This window comes from Arachis hypogaea, chromosome 11 (genome assembly GCF_003086295.3).
Source record: "Arachis hypogaea cultivar Tifrunner chromosome 11, arahy.Tifrunner.gnm2.J5K5, whole genome shotgun sequence".
In the NCBI taxonomy this organism is placed as follows: Eukaryota; Viridiplantae; Streptophyta; class Magnoliopsida; order Fabales; family Fabaceae; genus Arachis; species Arachis hypogaea.
The window spans coordinates 135,040,995-135,063,452 of NC_092046.1; the positions used below are offsets into that span (position 1 = coordinate 135,040,995).

Consider the following 22,458-nt stretch of genomic DNA (forward strand, 5'->3'; position numbering starts at 1 on the left):
TCCTTCCATCACTATACTACACTCCACTATCCAAAGACCAATTATTAGGATTTAAACAAGAGTTACAAGGGTTTTGAAAGTTGGAGGAATGCTTTGAAAACAAAAAGTCATGTTTGGAAAAACAGGGGTCCGCGTACATGGCCCCCTGTCCGCGTATGCGGGGTGAAACCAAAACAAAGTCCCGCGTCGCGTTATGGGTTGAAAATCAAAGTAAATAGTAACTTTCACTTCTCTTCCCACCACCATTCCCTTGCTCGCTCTCTCTCTCTCTCTCTCTCTCTCTCTCTCTCTCTCTCTCTCTCTCTCTCTCTCTCTCTCTCACTTGCAGTGTGAATGGCATTTCATTAAGGATGGAGGCTGAGTTTGCTTATTTATATACTGGGTATCGGGCCCGGTTCAGACCTGGTTCACCCACTTCGGTTCGTTCGGTCTAATTTTGAGTCAAATTCTTTAAAATTAATGTCAAATTTTATATTTTAATTAATCCTACCTCATTAAACTATAAAATTCTATTTTCTAATTTCTTTGATTAATAATTATTTTATTAGCTAATTATTTACTAATTTCGCGAGTTTTACACATGTCGTCTCATATTAGTAAAGAAGAACGACCATGACTCCGTACTCTTGGACTCCATAATTGCAAAAGCAATAGGAAGGATATTGCTGTTGCCGTCTTGTGCCACTGCTATAAGCAACACCCCACCATATCTACCATATAAATGTGCGCCATTGACGGAATCAAACGGCATGCAATGCTTGAAAGTTTCAACACAAAATGGAAAAGCCCAATACACTTTGTCGAACATGCTACAATTGCGGATCAAAAGGTGCCCATCGTAGTAAGGTACGACCCTGAGCTCACAAATAGTTCCGGGACTACAACTCTGGAGTGCCTGCAGTAGTTTTGGCACCTTTTTGTATGACTCCTCCCAATCCCCATATATCTGCGCAATTGCCTTTTGCTTCGACATCCAGACTTTTCTGTAGGAGGGTTTGAAGTGATAGCTCTGCCGGACTACACCTTGTAGGACAGGGATGCTGACGGATGGGTTGGACTGTATCAACGACAGGATGACCTTGCAGATGAGGTTGCTATCCAACTGTCGATGGTCTTGGAACATGGTGGGTGCTAGACAAGTATGCACTCCCCCAAAACCGGAAAACTTCATTACCCAACGGTGCTAACAACCTATACCCCACCCTTCCGATCTCTCTTCTCTCTGCGTCACCAAGGCTGCTCAATATCAAACTTTTCAACTCGGTGTTTGTCACACTCAAATATCACCCCATTGTCGCTGTTTCTCATAGGACAATTGGGGTACACATAGACAACTGCATATCCACTATTACTAGACATTTTTGCCTACTTTTTGTAAGAAAAACGGGAGAGAAGAAGATATAAATGTATGTGGAGAATGTCAAGGGTTGCACATCCTTTTATAGCAGTTAAAAATTTGTCTTACTGTATCTCGTTCACACTGTAAACACATTTATTTAACAAGTATCTCGTTTACAGTGTAAACGAGATAAGCATGCATGTATCTTGTTTACACACACATGTCACGTTTTCCAGCCTTATCTCGTTTATACTGTAAACGAGATAAGGCTGGAGAACAGATTTCAGTAATAATTTTCATAATTATTTATTTCAGTAATTAAAATATTTATTTTATTTATTTAAATAAAAAATCCTATTTGAGACTAAAAAAGAAAATACTAGTTTTTTTTTCTTTTTTAACACAACACACTCACACACACTACACTACAATATACTACATAGGTTCTTTTTTCCACAAGTGGAATTTGAACCCGGATGTAGTTACTTGGGTTGCATATAAGATGCCATTTACACCAAGCCTCGAACCACAAAAAGACTAGTTTAAAACCCACATCGCTTGGCTCGTGGGCATTGTTTGGATTGGATTCTCGCTTTTTCTTTTGTTATTATAAGCTCAAATCATCCAGATCTAAAATTAACCTGATTTAACCATAAAAAAAAAAACCCACTCACTTCTCTTTTCAAAGAGTTGTGACACACCCAGCCACCCACACTTTCTTATCTTAGTCTCTCACTTCTCCTCTTCGATCCTCCTCTATACTTTTCCACCCTCCGATCCAATCATCCCTCTAAATTAGTTGTTGCATTGTGCAGTCGCATTGCAGTCGTTGCTCTTTTTTTCTCGTCTTCTAGCAATGTCACTCAGCCCCCTTGCCTCAACTTTACACTCTATGTTGTTGCTACCCTTTCTCGAAGTTGTCTCCTGTCTTTGCCTCTCAACCTGCGTTGCTACTATTCTATCTCGAAAGCATGTAGCTGCTCTCTTACCTCTCAGATTCTGTCTCTCACCTCACCTACTTTTACCTTCCATCTTCTTCGTTGTTTTTCTGCATCAGATAGTGCTGCTCTCATACATTTGCCCCTTTCCTAAGTTTTAATCTTTTTTTTTTTAAATTATGGCGGATTAGTTCGCCATCCCGTTAGACAGAGGCGGATTCAAGGGGGGCCTAAGGTGGCCATGGTCCCCAAATTTTTTTTTTAATTAATAGTATTAGTTTATTATTATTATTATTATTATTATTATTATTATTATTATTATTATTATTATTTAGTATATTATATACTAAAAAAATTTATATGTTAATAACTTAATATGTATAAATTATAATGTGTATTATAATATATTAGTAGCAATTAACAAATAGATTTAAAAAATAATGAAAGCGCATAAATATATAAATAATTGAAAAGTTATTGAAAAAATAGGTTTGGATTAATGTAAAAAAATAATAACTATAAAAAAATTTCTTGTTTTGATTCTTTTTATGACAACAATAATAACTGAATAGACTTTTTAAATAATAAAAATTATTAAAATAAGACTTTAAAAGAAGATGAAAGACGAATTTTTAGCAGATTATATAATTGTATATGTTAAAAAATAGAATGCTTCAAAATTTATTTCAGATGATAAATTGATATTTTAGTTATATGAAATATCGCAGAACAAATTTAAAAATACCAAAATCCTAAAGTATATAATTAAATGTTGATTTCTATATATTAATTTTGACCTATATACTATAAATTATATTTTGTTAATTTTTTGTTATGTTATATTTAATTTGGCCCCTCCTCTAAAATTTCTGGATCCGCTACTGCCCTCAGACAATACAAAAAGCAGAAGAGCTTTAGGAATTTCAAGTTATTTTATTTGACGAGATGGATATGCTGTTGCCACCTATCTTAAATCAATCATATTATTTATTTTGTAAATTTAAAATTTTTAAATTTATTTTTTTATTTTTTATATATTATTTAAATACAAAAATTTTTATAGAATCTTTTAAGTTTTAAATTTTGATTATACATTTTTATAATAAATTAATATTAATAACTTTGACAACATATAAATTTATTATTTCAATTATTATAAAATACTCGTTCTTTTCTATTTTGACACAAAACACGCATATTTTATAAAAAAAAAATAAAAACTTATTCAAGTCTTATTTAACTTATTAAGAATTATTATCATTAATTAATTAAGAAAATGACTAATTATATAAAAATTATTAATTATTTTCAAAAATATAAAAGAGAAAAATTAAATTTATCTTTTATATAACATTAATATTGTTTTACTCTTCTTATCTTTCTATCTTTTAAATTCATCGTAAAAATCAAACCTTCACACTTGGATCCATATACCTTATATATTGTTGGAATTTGAAAAGGATTATTGCCTTCGTTCAGTAAAAAACCAAATAAACGAAATAAAAAATCGTTAAATTACCTTTCGGCTTTCATCATCACCATTGGGTTATAATACATCATTTGAAATCAGATTGTATATTAAATAAAAAAAAATGTCTTTTATCTTAAATAAATGTGAAGCCAAAATTTGCTAATTAATTTGCATATGTGGTACAATAGATGAATTGAGAAAAAATGGTGCAATTTCGTGATTCATTGAATTGTGATGTACTAACAATTTATCGAAAATAATTTTTTTTCACAATATATTCCGTATTTTCACAATTCATCCCGGCAAATTTTTTCTTTAAAAAATACTTCGTCGGAGCAAATCATCTTTTCGAAAATTAAAAAATTACAATTGTCCAAGACATTTTGTTAATTTTAAATTCGGCCCATATCTTCGTAAAACGCAAAGCTCCATTCTTGAGATTTCACTCAGTTTTATACCACAAAAAAATGTTTAGGCGCAAAATTTGTGTATAAAGTACAAATATATATATATATATATATATATATATATATATATAAAAGTGAATATTATAATAAAAATTTTATAATTATCTTTATATAAAAATAATTTTTTTATTTTTGGATTATAAATTATATGATTAGATTTTGATATTTATAAAAATATTATTTTTATTTAAAATATAGTTAAATAAATAAATTACATTTTTAAACAAAATATTTTTGTAAAAAAATGTTTTTATCATCTTTATTTGAGTATATATATATATATATATATATATATATATATATATATATCACTAGCGCTGAGCATCAATAGTTATCTGGTTTAGAGGCTCAATGGTACGTCTTTCATTAAGCTGAATTGCATAATCATAAACAGCATATGTAACTATAACTGAAAGAGCAACATCCTTAAACAAGGATTTCAGCTAGCATGGCATAAATAAAAGAATGAATCAATCAAGTGAGAAGTGAAAGACAAAATCTTAATGGTTGCCTTGGTAACCCCATGGATTGTTACTGACCCAGTTCCATTGATCCCTGCACATCTCCTCTATACCGTATTTTGCCCTGTCACAAAAGAGAGCAACACTCATTCATGTACTCGCAATGCAAATTAAAGAAGGATCGAGTGAAGGAATGAGAATTGCTTACTTCCAACCAAGTTCTTTCTCAGCCTTCTCTGTGGATGCATAAACAGCGGTAGCATCCCCTGGCCTCCTAGGACACATTTTAATTGGAATCTTCTGAAAAACATTCCCAAAATTCAGAGATGATGATGATGAAATACATGTGAGGAAGATGGAAAACTTAAATAATGACGACCTTGCCGGAAGCTTTTTCAAACGCTGCAACCATTTCAAGCACAGATGTCCCACGACCCGTTCCCAAGTTGTAGGCAGTACAGCCTGAGCAGTGAATTAATTTCCAAATTTGTTATCTAAAAAATAATGTAAAACTAATTAAATTGGAGAGAGAGCGGACCGATGGTGTCATTTGCAAAAAGCTTTCGTAGGGCAGCAACATGACCATGTGCCAAGTCCATGACATGGATATAGTCCCGAACCGCGGTGCCATCGTTGGTGGGATAATCATGACCGTACACGTTGAGGTGAGGGAGCCTTCCAACGGCAACTTGTTGGATGTAAGGCATGAGGTTGTTAGGGATTCCCCTCGGATCCTCCCCTAACTTGCCACTCTCGTGGGCCCCAACTGGGTTAAAGTATCTCAGAAATATCATCCTCCACTCTCCCTCTCCCCCTGCCTTCTCTATATCCCTCCCCATCTCCTCCGCAAACAACTTGCTTCTCCCGTAAGGATTCATCGCATGCAGCTTCGACTCCTCCGCACACGGCACTTCCTCTGGTTGTCCGTACACCGTCGCCGACGATGAAAATACCATCTGTCCGATCCACTATGTCTATTAATACACAAATACATATAATAACTGATTTATTAAATGTACCTACCTTTTTACAATTGAATTTAGCCATGGCTTGGAAGAGGTTGACGGTGCCAACAATGTTGTTGTGGTAGTAGTGGAGGGGATTGAGAACACTGTCTCCAACGCCTTTGAGACCGGCAAAGTGGATGACGGCGTCAAATGAGGAGGAGGCATTGAAGAGGCGGTCCAAGTCAGCGGGGTTGCAGAGATCGCCGTGGTGGAATTGGAGGTTGGGAGAGAGGCGTGGACCAACCAAATGGCAAACTCTATGGAGGGCTTCCACGCACGAGTTTTGGAGATTGTCCATGACCCACACCTTGTAGCCTTGCCTCAGAAGCTCTACCACCGTGTGGGATCCGATGAATCCTGCCCCTCCCGTCACCAGAATCCTCTCCCCTCTCCCTTTCCCTGACACCATTATTATTATTCTTCTCCCCTCGACTCCCCTTTGCTTGTAACAAGAGATCAATATAATGAATCAATCAAGCGAAGGCAGGGTTAGTGAGTTCACTTCAATTATTCAAGGGAAAGCAAAAGCAAACCCTGTATCACCCGGGTTAGCTAACATGCACTTGTCTGCACTTTTCATGTTATGTTCGATGGCAAAATGAATTCTCTTAATATTTTTATTTAATTATTTGTATGTGAAGTTGATGATTAAAAATTTTAAAATAATAATTTAGTTAAATATATTAAATTAATTAATAATTTTAATTATTAATTTTATATAAAAATATTTGTATATAAATTTTTATCGTAACATTTTTTTATTGGCTACCTTGTAATTTATTAGTAGATTATTGAGTTAATATTCAATTTGATTGTTAAACTTTTAGTTTTTGAAATTTTAAGTCTCTTTTTAGTTTTTAAATTTTGTAAAATGCAGCGCTAACATGGACAACAAAATGACGCACTAAAATTTGTAAAACAATGCGTTTTAATTTTGGCGCTTAAATAATCCAAAAATACAACAAATCATTTGTTTTGGAAGAAAAAATTTTAATAAATATCACTTACAATGTTTTTGGACTATTTGAATGTCAAAACAAAAACGATATAGTTTTACAGAATCTAATTTAATGTGACATCTGGCTGTGTATGTGGGTGTTCTGTTAACGTTTATGTGTTGAAATTTATCTTAAAGACTAATATGAGTCACATTTTTAAAATTTGAGAACTAAATAGAAGCACATACAAATTAAGTATTATTTCTACATTATTATTGCAGTAAATAAAAATTACATACTAAAAAAATATAAAATCTTAATAAATGAAAAAGGTGAATAAAGAAATAATTAAAATTTACTATAAAAAACTCAGTTTCTTTATGCATTTTAATAAATAAATATTACTGCGTTTGTACTTTGTACATGAACGCACCATCTTTCCGTGGGGTCTTGGAGTTGCGAACATCGTGGTGTAACCTCAAAACAATGTCAGCTTTGTACTTGATTGCTCAGTAGATTCATAGATAAGTTAGTTAGGTGAATACTTTGATGAAGTACGTTTAATTTTCGGACGGGGTACTAAGAGGAAATATTCAGAATATGTATTCCGAATATCACATACATGTGTCATGTACACATGTATATGTGGGTAATTTTTTTTATATTGATTAAATATATGTGTAATACATTGTTATCGAAAGATTAGGTATTTTTTTTATATGGTGTTTTTTTTTGTATTATTCAAATCGAATGGTCCGATTTGTTTGAAAAAAAAATAAAGTACAAATTAGAGGATTTGATTTGTATTTTTTTTTTTAAAATAAAAATCGGACGGTCCGATTTCTAACATTAAAATTTTTTTTATTTTCGAAAACATAAATCGGACCGTCCAATTAGTTTTGTTTTCTTTCTTTTTTTTTAAATCAAAACGGACCTTCTGATTAATTTTTTATTTTTTTCTAAACTCAAAACGCACTCTCTGAATTCTATTAGAATACTACTGCCTAATAAATTCGAAATAAATAATAAATTATGCCTCTCACTGAATTTAAAAATTATTATTGGGCTTCTCGCTGTCCTAATTTAGTCTATTGGGCCGTATGAGTTGTCGTCCTTTCAGCATCACTGTTTTTGAGACGAACTCTTAATCTTCTAGATGTCCAAGACCGGTATAGTATAATTCTTCTAGTATTCAGATCTTTAAATGTGACGAGATTACCATTCTGTCCCTTAACTCTAAGATGACGAAAATACTCTCTGACACCACATTCAGGAAAAACATCCCTCTTCTCCATAATGTTGCATCACCCCACCCTCTCTTCCATATCAAAAATAAAAAACGCTGTATATATAGTACCATTTTTGTCGGTTTATTTTTAAATAAATAAAATAAAATAATTCATATTAATTAAAAGTATTTTTATTATCAATTATCTTATTTTTAAAAATTTGTTGATTTAATTATTTTGTATTCAACAATTTTTTTATTCAATAAAAAAATAAATTTGATAATAATAAAACCATCTTACATATTATATTCCTATTACTTAGTCATCATTTACATCATCCAAATAATATGTATATTGTATCCACTTTCTTTCATTATTTGTTTATTAATTTATTTATTTTGAGGTTCTCTAACTAAGGTTTTGGAGGAGTGATACTGTGATAGGTAGAGCTGACTTAACACCCATAACTTTACTCACTTGGCTATCAACAAAGAAAGATTGAGCAGTTTAAACTGATGATGCATCTTTTTAGTTGAATAAATTAAATGATGTTGCTTTTTCTTGTAAGAAACTGTTGGCTGTTAACTTGCTTGATGCATTTTCATGACCTTTAAATTATGAACCTTGAATTTTTGTGGTTGTTAGATCAGATACACAGTGGGATTGTTAATTTTATTTATAACAAATGCTTTAATTTCATATTTCCTATTGCAAATGAATCTGAGTATGTGAACTGTGACGTGCTTGATTTTTTCTTTTGGTAATGACGTGCTTGATTGGTTAACATTTGACAATAAGAAATTAAGAATGTAACATGGTAGAAGCCCACTTACTTTAAGAATGCTGGGCTCTATCAACTTTATACTCCGTTTGTTAAAAAAGAACCGGAATCAATATTGTAACGGCCCAATCCATTCTTTTATTATGACAAAAAAGTAAGGTAATAAGTGTTGAAATTGGGCAAAGTCTTAATATCATCATCAATGATGCAACAGAAAGGAGAGTATGGAAACCATGGTGGAACTCTATGATAGTAAAGCTGTTCGGAAGAAGAGTAGGCTATGTGGGGAAGAAAAGGAACTGTTGATGTCATACATTTGGGACAAGACTTCTACTTAGTGAAATTCTACTCCAGCGAGGATTTTGACTGTGCTTTATTAGATGGTCCCTGGAAACTTTATGATCATTATCTCACTATGAGGTCTGGGAACTGAACTTCAACCCGTTAATGGCAACTATATATAGACAAGGTCATTGCATGGGTTAGACTACCAGGACTGCCAATTGAACTCTACAACAGAACAATTCTTGGGAATATTGGAAGTTTAATTGGAAGAACGGTGAAGGTAGACCACAACACAACTGGGCTTTGTAGGGGCAAGTTTGCAAGACTCTGCGTGTAATGGAAGGGAGTACAACGTGGAATATGAAGGAATTCACCAAATCTGTTTTCATTGTGGAAAAATTGTCCATGATAAGAAAAACTGCCCTTATAAGAGAGACCAAGCCAATGAAGGAGAGACACAAAATCAGCAAATTTATGGAGGATAAGAAAATCCAAATAGGGAAGGTGAAGGTGTAAATATGCAACTTCAAAATAATGTGAAGGGACACAGGGATGGAACAGATAAGGAAAAAAAAAGTGGAAGCTCAAGGGTAGAAGAAATATGGGGAATGGATGATGGTACAAAGATCAAAAAGGGGTAAAAGATGGCCAAAGGAGGATAACTCAAAAAATATACCAGAGACGTGTAAAGCCAGAGAGAAGAAAGACCATATTGTAACAAACTCCAGATATGGAGCGCTCACAATAGAGGAACCACAACAAAATACTAACAGCGACGAAATGGAAGCAATAGACAACAACGGGAGGGAACAAGAACTAGAACAACGACACAAGAACAACAAAAGAGTGACACACAAGCAACCAAGAGCAACAGTCAACAAGGAAAATCCCAATGGCACAAAAATGAAAGAAATCATAATTAAAAAAAATCAAGACCAGCTAAAAAGTGGAGCAACAAATTCGTACAGCAGCAGGGCAGAAATCCAAAGGATAGAGGGAAGAGAGGAGGAAGTTAGAGTAAATAATAGAGAAGCTTATAAGACCCATCATGAAGAGAACTGGACGGAGGGAGTTGAAGCAACACCCACACTAATGGACGAATGTGTTAAGCCTATATCAGACCATCTTCATTAGAGAACTCATTCCAATCTCTATTTATGGCCCACCTGTCATAAAAAGCAACTCCATATCAGTTTTTGTATCATAAACAATAAATAGGAACTCAAAGGATCTCTCTCTTCTCCATTAGAAGGAACTAACTTTAATTCCTATTGTGATCCCACTTAATTAATTAATTAAAGTAATTAAAATTAATATAGTTATAATTTTTTAATAATAATATTATTTAAATTTATAAATTCAAAATAATTCAATATTATAAAATATTAAAATAAATAACTTAAATTTGATTAGTATTTTAAATTTTATAAATAAAAATATATAATCCAACTAAAAATTATTTTATAATATGTAAAAATTAAATTTATTTTTTATGTAAAATAAATTTAATTAATTATGATTTAATATAACAATATAAATAATATTTGATATTAATTTAACATAATTATTTATATTAATTATAATTTAATATAACTAATTATTAAATAATTAATATAAATAATTAATTAAATAGATATATAAGTATTTAATATAATAAATTATTATAATTATTAATAAATTAATTATAATTTAATTATTTAATATATATTTAATATATTTTTATTTTTATTTTATTAACTTACCACATGACATGATGAGAGATTTTCAACCTTGATTCACGTGAAGAGTCCTCCTTCCCTTTTCACTCCAATAGTAATTGAGTCCCCATATGTCAGAAGAGAAACTCTATTTTTTAGCATTGGAGTTGCTCTCAAGAACCCCAACATCGGGAAGATCACCAGACCCCAAACAGTCAAACACAATGAAGGAACCTCAGGTATGCAAGTTATGTTGGAAAATAAAAGAACAAGGGCCACACACTCACCAAGAATATAAAATAAAAAGGAATGTATTGAATGTATTTGTGTGTTGTTATATTGAAATGATTATTACATATGTATTTATACCTTTTTTTGACATCTAAATTTAATACATTCTAATAAACAAATGATTTAAATTAAAACTAAATATAGACAATTTATTCAAACTGTGGATTCTATTCATTCTTGAATTCTAACCATCAAGTTTACTTTTAACATCCTCCCTTAAACTTGATAATTTTCTGACTCTAATCATAATCCTTAACTTTTGAAAAGCATCATATTTCAGAGGTTTTGTGAAAATGTTAGCAACTTGATCAAGTAATTTCACATACTCAACCTCCACATGCATGTTCTCAATACATTATCGAATGAAATGATACTTTGTTTCTATGTGCTTGCTTCTGTCGTGAAACACTGGATTCTTTGCTAGGGAAATCGCTAACTTATTGTCCATCATGATCTTGGTGGATTCAACTTTCTCAAAATGAAGTTCCCTCGGTAGTATCTTCAGCTAAATTGCATGACATGCACATGCAGTGGCAGCAACATATTCAGCTTCACAAGTTGAAAGAGTGACTATAGGTTGTTTCTTTGAACACCAAGAAATTGCATTATTTCCTAAAAAGAAAACAAAGCCAGTAGTACTCTTCCTATCGTCAATATCCCCAGCATAATCACTATCACAATAGTCCATTAATTTGAATTCATTTGAAGCTGAATAAAACATGCCATACTCAAGAGTGCCTCTAAGATAGCGAAGAATTCTCTTGGCTACCTTCATATGGGTTTCTATTGGATTTTCCATGTAACGACTAACTAACCCAACTGAAAATAAAATGTCATGTCTAGTACAGGTCAAATACCTTAAACTCCCAACGAGACTTCTGAATAATGTTTGATCAACTTTTCTTACTCCTTCTTCCTCTTTGAAAAGTTTGACTCCACACTCCATAGGTGTATTAGTAGGATTGCAATCTAGCATGTTGAGTTTCTTCAATAGCTCTCTTGCATAAGCCTCTTGTGAGATGAAAATTTCATCCTCCATTTGTTTCACTTCAATTCCCAGATAATAAGACATTAGTCCCATATCACTCATCTCAAATTCTTGAGCCATTACTTTCTTAAATTCTTCAAACATTATTTGATTGTTTTCTGTGAATATAAGATCATCCACATAGACACAAACAAATAACAAATTTTCTTTTTCCTCTTTCACATAGAGTGCATATTCATGAATGCACCTAGTGAAACCATTATCTTGAAAATACGTATCAAGACGATCATTTCAAACTCTTGGAGCTTGCTTCAGTCCATATAAGGCCTTTTTAAGCCTTAACACCCTATCTTCACAACCTTTAACAACAAAATCCAAAGGTTGTTCAATATAAACTTCTTATAGAAGATTACCGTTCAGAAAAGCAGACTTCACATCCATTTAGTGGATTTTCCAGTTGTTCTGTGCTGCAAGTGACAACAATAGTCTTATCGTTTCCAAGCGAGCAACTGGAGCAAACACTTCATCATAATCTATTCCTTGCTTTTGTTTATACCCTTTTGCAACAAGTCTTGCCTTATACCTTTCTACATCACCTTTAGAGTTTTCTTAACTCTATAAACCCATTTGCCTCCAATAGCCTGATGACCACTTGGAAGTGATGCAAGTTTCCAAGTGTTATTCTTCTCAATTGCTTGGATTTCTTCTTCCATAGCTTGTATCCATTTCTCATCTTTGACAACTTCTTTAAAACTTAAAGGCTCATCATTGGAGAGTAAACACAATAAATTTTCATCCTCTAGTATTTCTGTTTGCTTATAGAGATCAGAGAGACTTTGATATCTGTGAGGGCCTTCGCTTGAACTAGAGGATGGAGATGATGATGATAATGCTAGTGGGGTTAATGCTGGTATTGAAGGATCGATTTCGCCTTGCACTTCTTGCATCGGGGCTTCTTTTTCCTCAAAGTAAGGCAGAAAATCATAAGTGACTTCATTTTGTGTACTCCAGTCCCACTTTGCATTTTCTTCAAACTCAACATCTCTACTTATTATTACTTTATTATTGATGAGATTGAAGAATTTGTAGCCTTTAGTATTCTCCTCATAACCAATAAATACAAGCTTTTGGCTCCTATCATCAAGCTTCGATCTTTCTTGCTCAGGAATTTGGACATATGCAATAGATCCAAATACCTTTAAATGTGATACATTAGGCTTCAAACCACTCCATGCTTCTTGAGGTGTTATATCTCTCAAACTCTTGGTAGGTGAGTGGTTTGAGAGATAAACCGCACATACAACTACTTCTCCCTATAACTCTTTTGGTAATGACTTACTTTTTAACATCGTTCTTGCCATATTTAGAATTGTCCTATTCTTTCTTTCAGCAACTCCATTTTGTTGAGGCGATCTAGGAACAGTTAGGGGACGTCGAATACCATGATTTTCACAAAACATCTTGAATTCATTTGAAGTGAATTCTCCACCTCTGTCAGTTCTGAGAACTTTTATCTCATAGCCACCTTCTTTTTCAACGAGGGCTTTAAACTTCTTGAATGGTTCAAATGCTTCGCTCTTTTGCTTCAAGAAATAAACCCATGTTTTTCTTGAACAATCATCAATAAAAAGCAAAAAATAAGTGCTCTTACCAGGTGACAAAGGCTTGATAGGTCCACAAACATCTGCGTGGATAAACTGAAGTGGCTTGGTAGCTCTTGATTTGGACTGCTTTGGAAAACTCTTTCTTGAATGTTTTCCAAGTAAGCAAGCTTCACATAACTGATGAGGATGATCAATTGTTGGAATTCCTTTTACCATCTTCTTTATTACTAATTCTTTGAGTCCACCAAAATTTAAATGTCCATATCTCATATGCCAAATCCATGGTGGATCTTCAATACATGACTTCAAACATATAGCTCCACCGCTTCTCATGTTTAACAAGAACATACGATTTCTTGTCATAAAAACCTTAGCAATAAGATTTTCATTTTTATCTCTAAGCCAAAGATAGCGATCTTCCATGACTATCTTGCAACCATTCTCCATAAGTTGTCCAATACTCAAGATATTATTCTTCATTTTTGGAATGTAATAAACATTGGAAAGAACCTTATGACTTCCATTCTTCAGCTCGAATAGAATCGTCCCTTTGCCATTGATCTCTACTTTTGATTCATCACCAAAACGCACGTGTCCTTTTATGTTGGTGTCGAGTGCTACAAATTTACTCCTATCACCTGTCATATGGTTGCTAGCTCCATTGTCAAGATACCATGTACTATCTTCAGAATTTTGATCTTCCTTGAGCGTAAGGAATAATGTTGGTTCTTCAATATCTTCAATGTGCACAACAAGTTTATTTTCTTCTTTTTTGGATGTCTGACACTTCCAAGAATAATGTCCATTTTTTCTACATGAATAGCATTCAATGTGTCTTTTGTCAACTGTTCTTCCTCTTCCACGACCTCGAACAAAATTTTGATTTCTTTTCTCTTGAGAATAATTTTTCTCATCTCTTCCTCTTCCGTAACCACGTCCTTGTCCTCGTCCACGGCCTCGACCTCGTCCTTGTCTTCCACTTTCGTTGGTTTCTCCTCTACCATTCCACGAAAGTTTTGCCTGCAAGACATACTCCACACGTTCTTGCTTGCCTTTATCCATTCTTTCTTCATGGGCCCGTAAGGAACCATTCAACTGATCAATGGACATCGTATCCAAATCTTTGGACTCCTCAATGGCTACCACCACATGGTAAAATTTTGAGTTGAGAGAACGAAGGATTTTCTCAACAACACGAGCATCTTCTAATTTTTCTCCAAGCCTTTTCATTTAGTGCACTACCGTCAAAATTTTGGTGAAATAATCCGAAATGGATTCAGTCTCCTTCATCATTAGAGACTCAAACTCAGCCTTTAGAGTTTAAAGACGAACCTTCTTCATCTTTTCAACTCCTATGATGGAATTTTGAAGAGTAGCCCAAGCATTCTTTGCATTGGTTATATCAGCAATCTTTTCAAACATATCATCATCCAAGCCTTGATGAATGATAGTAAGTGCACATTGATCTTTCTTTCTTTTATTTTCTAATTCTTCCTTCTGAGCTTCTGTTAGCTTGTCCACATTCTCTGGTTCTACATACCCTTTCTCAACCATCTGCCACACTCCTTGAGCACCGAGAATTACTTTCATTTAGGCTGTCCAATTGTCATAGTTGAGCTTAGATAATTGTGGGTATTGAAAAGATAAAGTAGTTCCTTTTGACAAAGACATTTTATAAGTGGCTCTGATACCACTTTGTTGAAAAATAAAAGAACAGGGCACACACACTCACAAAGAATATAAAATAAAGAGGAATGTATTGAATGTATTTGTGTGTTGTTATATTGAAATGATTATTACATATGTATTTATACCTTTCTTTGACATCTAAATTTAATACATCCTAATAAATAAATGGTTTAAATTAAAACTAAATATAGACAATTTATTCAAACTGTGGTTTCTATTCATTCTTGAATTCTAACCATCAAGTTTATTTTTAACAAGTTATGCCTATGGAGATAGAGGAGGCAAACAAAGACTTGGTCAAGAACCTTATAGAGGGAGTGGATTTCACCACTCCAAAGACCAGTGCCCTTGAGGAAACTGAAATGCACATGAATTAACAACTAATGTATTTTCGTTCTATATGTTTTTTTTCTCTTTTTCTATATATTTTAAAATGATAAGTTTTGTTTGGAATGTCAGGAGGGCAGCTACCAATGCTTTTAGAAGAACTTTAGTGAGATGATGAGGCAATACAAGCCAGACAGAGCGATTCTTCTAAAAACAAAATGCAGCAGAGATAAAGCAAAAAGAACTATACAACAACTTGGTTTCGAGTACTCTTTAGTAGAAGTGGCTCAAGGCTTTGTTGGGGGTATATGGATTTGTTGGAATAGAAATAATATGGACGTCAGTTTGGTAGAATCTCACAACCAATACATTCATGTCAAGTTCAAAGAAAATGGCACGAGAGAATTTAACAGCTATTTATGCCAACCCTCACTATCAGAGAAGAAGAACCATCTGGCCAAAGTTGTTGAACATTGCAAATTCTATGGATGGAGAATGGCTCATAGCGGGAGACTTCAACAAAATTAAAGATTCATCGAAAAAGAAAGGAGGAGCTGATATTGATATAAGGGCTTGCAACGCTTTACAAACTGGAATAATAGCTATGGGCTTATTGACCTTGGATCCATATGGCCGAGATATACTTGGCGATGTCCAAATTAAATGGGAAGGCTATGATAGAGTGTTCAAAAGGCTGGATAAAGCTCTTGCAAATCAAAAGTAGAGGACCAGATTCTATGAAGCGGTGGTGGATGTAACACCCAATTTTCAGTACTCATGCTCATACTAAAAATTGAGTGTTACCAACTTACTTACTTAAAACTTTAACTATTTATTATTAAGCTTATAATCGTATTAACGCATTATCAAATTTTTGAAAAAAAAATTTGCGAGAACAACTAATTAAACATATACAAACCATATAAAGAAATTAAGTAAAACATACATAAGGCTAACATTATATATAAACATAACATATATCATAGATCATATATACATATAAAGGTACTGTTATTGTCATATATATCATAAGTTAGTGTATAACCTTTCACATCTTGTTACTATATACATAATTGACACTCCGAGCTCTGGTCCATATAGGAAGTCTCTAAGCTGGGTTCCAAAACTAACCTAATCAGCTATTTGCATCCTATTCTCTTAGTGAGTCTAATCAAAAGTGAGAGACTAAAACACAAAAATTAGGCTAAGGTAATGCGATTCACGGGGTTTGGGAGCGTTAGAAGTTATAAAGTTAGCTTCGTTTTGACGTGTAATCTTTATTCGTGCCACGCAAACTCGTGCCATTTTTTTCTTAGTTGCTTTCATTGGAATTCTCTGGTTTGAATTTCTCCTTAGAATGTGATTTGATTGTTTCCCAACCATACCTTGTCATTCTTGTATACCTTTGTTTGCCTATGAATCTGACTCTTTGAATATTCATCCTTGACAATGCCTATGTTTCTATTCATATATTCTGTTTTCTTTGATTTAAGTTCAAATTTATTTTACTCTAGCAATTTTCGAGGGCGAAAATTTTTCTAAGGTGGGTAGAATATAACAACCCTAGTTTTTGAAAATCAAATAATTAGTTATTTGTGATTTATCTTATTTGTTGATAATTTTATTTTAAGAAAAATTATTTTACTAAAGGTAATTAAATGGAGTTTCATGATAATTGAAGTTTAAATGAATTAGAATTTTTATATAATCTTTATTAGATATTAGGTATAATTGAAATTATAATTTTGATAATTGAAAAAAATAGAAGAATTGTATAATTTAATTTAAATAAATTCTATTTTGAATGAATTATGTTATTAATTTGAACTCCTAGAAATTATTTTATTAGAAATGATTAGATTGATATTTATAAATACTTTAAGTTTAAGTCAATTAATATTTATGTATAATTTTTATTATAATTAATTATTTTATAAATTGAAATTAAAGTTTCAGAGATAGAAAAATAATAGAGATTTGTATGATTTAATCTAGAAAATTGATATTTGAATTTAAATTGTACTTTACAAAATATAATTAACTTGTTCATTTTATAATGTAAATTAGAAATAATTGATTGAACATAGCAATATGTTGATAAATAATGTTCCTAAATATTTTTAAGAGAGTATATTTGATTTTAAAATTATCCTACTCTCCAATTTTACCAAAATATCTATTCATATCTATCCATATTCTTTTATAAAATCCCTAATTTCTAACCCTAATTTCCAAATTGAATCAGAAATTCTAATTCCCAAATCCCAGAAACCCTAACCCTTCCACCCAATACACACGCACACTGAACACAGAGGGAGACAAAGGAGAGTGCGGGAAGAGAAGAGAGGGAGGAGAAAGGAGACGGCGCTGGCTGGGGGCCTATGCTTCATTGCATACTCTGTTGTGTGTCTCATGCGTATAGAATATTCCAGTGATATATGTTGCATGATTGTTTCTGTGTTTTCATTTTGGAAATGTTCACACTTGACTTGAAGTGTTAAGACTGATCACCTTAACAATGATTGTTTGGTGTGAACAGGACTACAATGGGAATGGACTGACTCTGCTTCATTGCATACTCTGAGTGTCTGGAGTTTGAGTTTATGCTTAGTAGGGCCGGGATTTTGATTGTTGATTTTGGGTTGAGGCGAAAAGGACTCTATGATGCGTTTGGGTTATAAATTTGCGTTTTGAGGTAGGGCGCTTTCCGAAAACTATATTTTATATATTGGAATTATTATATATGGATACTGATGTGAGATAATGTATTTGGTGATTGTATAAGCCTTATGTGATGTTGATTGTCCTGGATGAATGTAATTATATGTTTGAACGGATTATTACTGGGTTATGATGAATGGATCTGTCGTGTGGCTTTGTGAAACGAAATGCTTTTGAAGTTGATTCTTTTAAAGCTTTGAAATCGAGTCAAGCCGTTGAGAATTGATTTGAGCTAAGTTGACTCTTTTGATAATGTGAAAGATAGAATACTCTTTGAAATTCAGCCTAGTTTGCTTTAATTGATTTAGTTTTGATAAATGATTTGTTGCTGAACCGATTCTTTAAAGCTTTGGAAATGAGTTAAATCAGTTGATATTGAGTTGATTTTGAAATGGTTTTCTTGAGATATGCCACTAAGGCGACTGTTGGATTTAGCTTGCTTTTGAATTGATTTATGGTTTTGAGCTGTTGAAAAGGAATGAGAAACGGTTTAGTTGGGACCCGAACCGGGTGACAAAAGTCCAAGTTTTAGGGGAGGTGCTGCCGAAATTTCTACAAAATCCTAGTCTTGTTTGAAAAGTTATTTAAAAAGGATTGGATTCAAGAAGTTGTATTATTTGATTTATTAAGAGAATATTTATGTTTTCAAGCTTAATTTATTTAGTGAATCTTATGCCTTGAGTTCGACTTATTTAGAAATGAACTATTTTTACTGTTTGAATCACTGAAGGAAAGAATGATGCTCTAATATTGATTTCAATATAAAAAGGAGATTTTAGTGATTTCAAAGGAATCTAGACTTTTGATTGAGTAATTAAGTTTGAGGCATTTTGGAAGAGTTAGAAAAATGGGTTCCAAAAAGAAATCTGAAAATGGTTTGATTCAAATGATCCGGTTCCTTTTCAAATGAGTTGATTTTTGGACCGGGTTGGAACTTGTGATTTCGTATGGTCGGTTTCATAATAAATTCAGTTTTATTTACTTGAACCGGGAATCCATGATTTTAAGAGTTTCAATGAATTTTAAGGAATTGATATAGGTTGACCTTCCCTAAAGACTTGGGACTCTGCCGAGAAGCTTTTGTTATAAAATTCCATTGTTGGATGGGTGATTTTGAATACTTTGAAATAAATCCTTAACTTGCCATGGTTTTGGAAGTTTTGGAGAGAGAATGCCGAGAGTGGCTTTATTTTAAAAAGGGAACTCACTTTGAGTAAAATTTGGCTTATGAGCCTGAGATGATTTCAGAAATGAGATCTTTAAAGCCAAGGCTGAAAAGAGTTGAAATTTGATTTCAAAGTGAAATGGCTTGAGAACAGTGATTTATGGCTTAAATGCCGGTTTTATGAATTTGATGATGTTGAATAGCGGAAGTGCTGTTTTGTTATGGGCCAGAATGGCTGTGTATGATTATGAATATTGGCTGGTTCTGGATTGAACCGTGAGCCAGAATGGCTGTGTATGATATTGATTTATGGCTGATTACCGAATGAGTTATGGGCTGTATGGCTGACTATGAATTATGAATTTAAGCCGGATGGCTGAGATGGATGTTGATCCATGGTTGGGACTGAATGAATATATGCTTGAGATACCTGGGTAGTAGCAAGGGTTGTGGTTCATCCCACTTGCTCCAGGTCAGAGACTGTGACGCCTGGGTAGTAGCGGTAGTAGTGGTGATCCCACTCGCTCCAAGTTGAGCTTTTAAACACCCGTCTGGGTAGTAGCCGCAGTAAGTACTTTACTCTTTCCTTTTTCTTTCTTAATTGCAAGTACGCAAGCGGGACAAGACCCACGCCCTTGCCAACAATCCCGTATACCAAATAATATTTTCTTAAAAGAATCATTGAGGTTATTATCATTAAATAAGCCTTAAATATTGATTTTGATTAAGTCCTTGTACTTTTATAAAAATTTGGACATAATCTCCTTTAAAAATAGGACTTAGCCACCCTTACGGGTTCCTTCTTTCTCAACATTTCATCAGCCTCTTTCAGCAGTTGCCACAACAATATATATTCTCAAAAACATTTGATAATAGTATAGAAAATCTATTTCTTAAATTCCATATCCAAAATAATTGCCAACACAACTTGGCAGCCTGATTTCCATTTTGTTTTTAAAATATCAAATGAATTCAGAATCACGCAAACTTTATATCCATGCGACCGTCTCGGATTAAACTTTCTATTAAACCAAAAATCATAATTTTTTGCTGACTCTAGCTTCGGGAATATAAGCAAAATTGTGACTGCTCTGCAGTGTTTTAAAACCAGAAGACAACAACAGCATACAACATTCGAAATTTCATATAAAACCCAAATTAAATCCAACTACCTTTAAAATTAATATAGTTAAACATAACTTATCCAAATTTCTTTCTCAATTGGTTCCAGGGTCATACCATTTTTAATGAAAGAGTTACGTAGCTTGGAAGTTAGGTAATTTTCTGCAGAATTTTGTTTTAAAACTTAATGAACTTATCTTCTTCCAAGTCTCATAACTTACTCATTAAAACATGGATAGCCCTGAAATTTAAGTCACATATGCTAAACATACTTAATTTTCACTTTCAATTGGTTGCATCTTGATATCCAACCAGGTTCAAAAGTTATAAACTCTCAAAGTTACTGATTTGAGAAAACAGAATCTGGCCTTTACTGCATAATGCATCATATTTCAAAAATTCGTATCTTTTAAACCGCAAGTTTAACCGTTCTGAAATTTTACGACATTAAAATAATAGGACTAAAGTTTCATTTAAAATTAGTTTCGCTTCAAAATTCAATTCGAAACATTCACAGCAGAGCCAACAAGTTACTGCTGTTCCAAAAATTCTGCAGTAAAAATCAGATCCCACAACCATTACTCAAAAATTCACCATAAATCTTATATTTAATGAAAAGATCTCAAACTCTCCAATTCAGTCCCAATTATTCCCAAGTTTAACCAGGACTTGGTTCAACATAATTCCAATCATCACAGAATTAGTTACAGTCTTTCAAAGTTACTGTTTTCACTTAAAGGTAATGCAGAAAATCAGATTTTACGACTTAACTTTGAAAAATCATAACTAAATCTTCAGTTAATACGAAACCTTCAAATTTAAATTCTAACAACTACACTTGTTAAAGTTTACTCAGATTTTAATCTCATACCATTTTGATCACTAGCAAATTACTAGGCCATCCTCAAAATAACCATTCTATTTTGAAAACCAGATTCTTAATAATAGTTTAGTCTTTTAGGCCCTAATTCTTCAACAATTCTCAATCCGGTATCAAATATATCAAATGATTATCTTAGTTTCAACCATTTATACATAATCAGTCAAAACCACAATCCTCTACTAATCTCAAGTCACTTTCACAGCCATAGCAATATACCAAACAACCATTTCAACAACCAACAATCAATAATTCAATCATCTACCATACATAATTACAATCAATTCAATCACAGCACCAAGCACAATCGCAATCACAATCTTACATTCATATAATCAATTAATTACTCACAACTATTAATACTATTTGTAGTTATTCAGTAAACCTTGTTGGCATTCCTAAATTAAAATCATTTTAAACCCCCTACACCTCGATGTCGCAATTACAAGAAACTGGAGACAGAATTACGGCGAGACAGCTGGCTAGACCCCTACTAGTCACGCAACCGTTTCAGCCAAGAAAGCACCAGCACTACATCTCAACACAACCGGGACAGCAGTGCCGTTAGCTCCCACAACAGTGATCATGGTTGCAGCGAGATGAAGATTTCAAATTTAATGGAATCGAAAAGCAGAAACGACTCTGGTAATTTAAAACAGAGCACAGGGCAAAGTTGAATTAAACCAAGAACAAGCAGTTTAATAAGAAATTGGTAGAATAGGACGTGCAATTGGAGCAGAAATAAGGGAAAAAGGCTAACCCAGGCCAATGGATGTTGAACCTAATTAGAACGGGAACAGGGCAGCAGCGATTCCCAACAATCCTCCGTGGTGGCTCTGGCAGCAGTAACACCCCGCCAGTGGATCGATTCCACAGCAACTCCAACAATCAGAAGAATGAATACTAGAAGTAGAAACAACCGCGTCTATGGCAACTCCAATAGCACCAGCTCCTTCTTCCTCTTGCGTGCAGAGGCAATAGTGATGGCTAGAGTTTGATGGAAGTGGCTCTCCCTGGTGATCTCAACGGCGGCCGTGGCTTCAATTGATATTCTTAAG

At 33.3% G+C, this 22,458-nt stretch overlaps 2 protein-coding genes across 2 annotated transcripts; both read right to left on the bottom strand.

Annotated features, from left to right (window-relative positions):
• Positions 1-574: 574 nt before the first annotated feature.
• On the bottom strand, positions 575-1,171 carry LOC112721871 (uncharacterized). The gene has a single exon (XM_025772895.1). It carries the CDS (start codon positions 1,169-1,171, stop codon positions 575-577), a length of 597 nt encoding a protein of 198 aa, XP_025628680.1.
• Positions 1,172-4,554: 3,383 nt separating this feature from the next.
• Positions 4,555-6,284, bottom strand: LOC112722762 (UDP-glucose 4-epimerase GEPI42). The gene is made up of 5 exons (XM_025773907.3): positions 5,700-6,284; positions 5,215-5,632; positions 5,056-5,138; positions 4,885-4,976; positions 4,555-4,800 (listed from the first exon to the last, which is right to left on the bottom strand). Exons 1-5 carry the CDS (start codon positions 6,090-6,092, stop codon positions 4,716-4,718), a joined length of 1,071 nt encoding a protein of 356 aa, XP_025629692.1. The 5' UTR covers positions 6,093-6,284; the 3' UTR covers positions 4,555-4,715.
• Positions 6,285-22,458: the final 16,174 nt, after the last annotated feature.

Bases quoted from the DNA above. Each gene is read 5' to 3' on its own strand.
- LOC112721871 (XM_025772895.1), bottom strand. From the start codon at position 1,171: ATGAAGTTTTCCGGTTTTGGGGGAGTGCATACTTGTCTAGCACCCACC.
- LOC112722762 (XM_025773907.3), bottom strand. From the start codon at position 6,092: ATGGTGTCAGGGAAAGGGAGAGGGGAGAGGATTCTGGTGACGGGAGGG. The intron at 5,139-5,214 runs GTCCGCTCTCTC...TTCACTGCTCAG, and splicing joins TTTTGCAAATGACACCATCG to GCTGTACTGCCTACAACTTG. The intron at 4,977-5,055 runs GTCGTCATTATT...AATGTTTTTCAG, and splicing joins TTGAAAAAGCTTCCGGCAAG to AAGATTCCAATTAAAATGTG.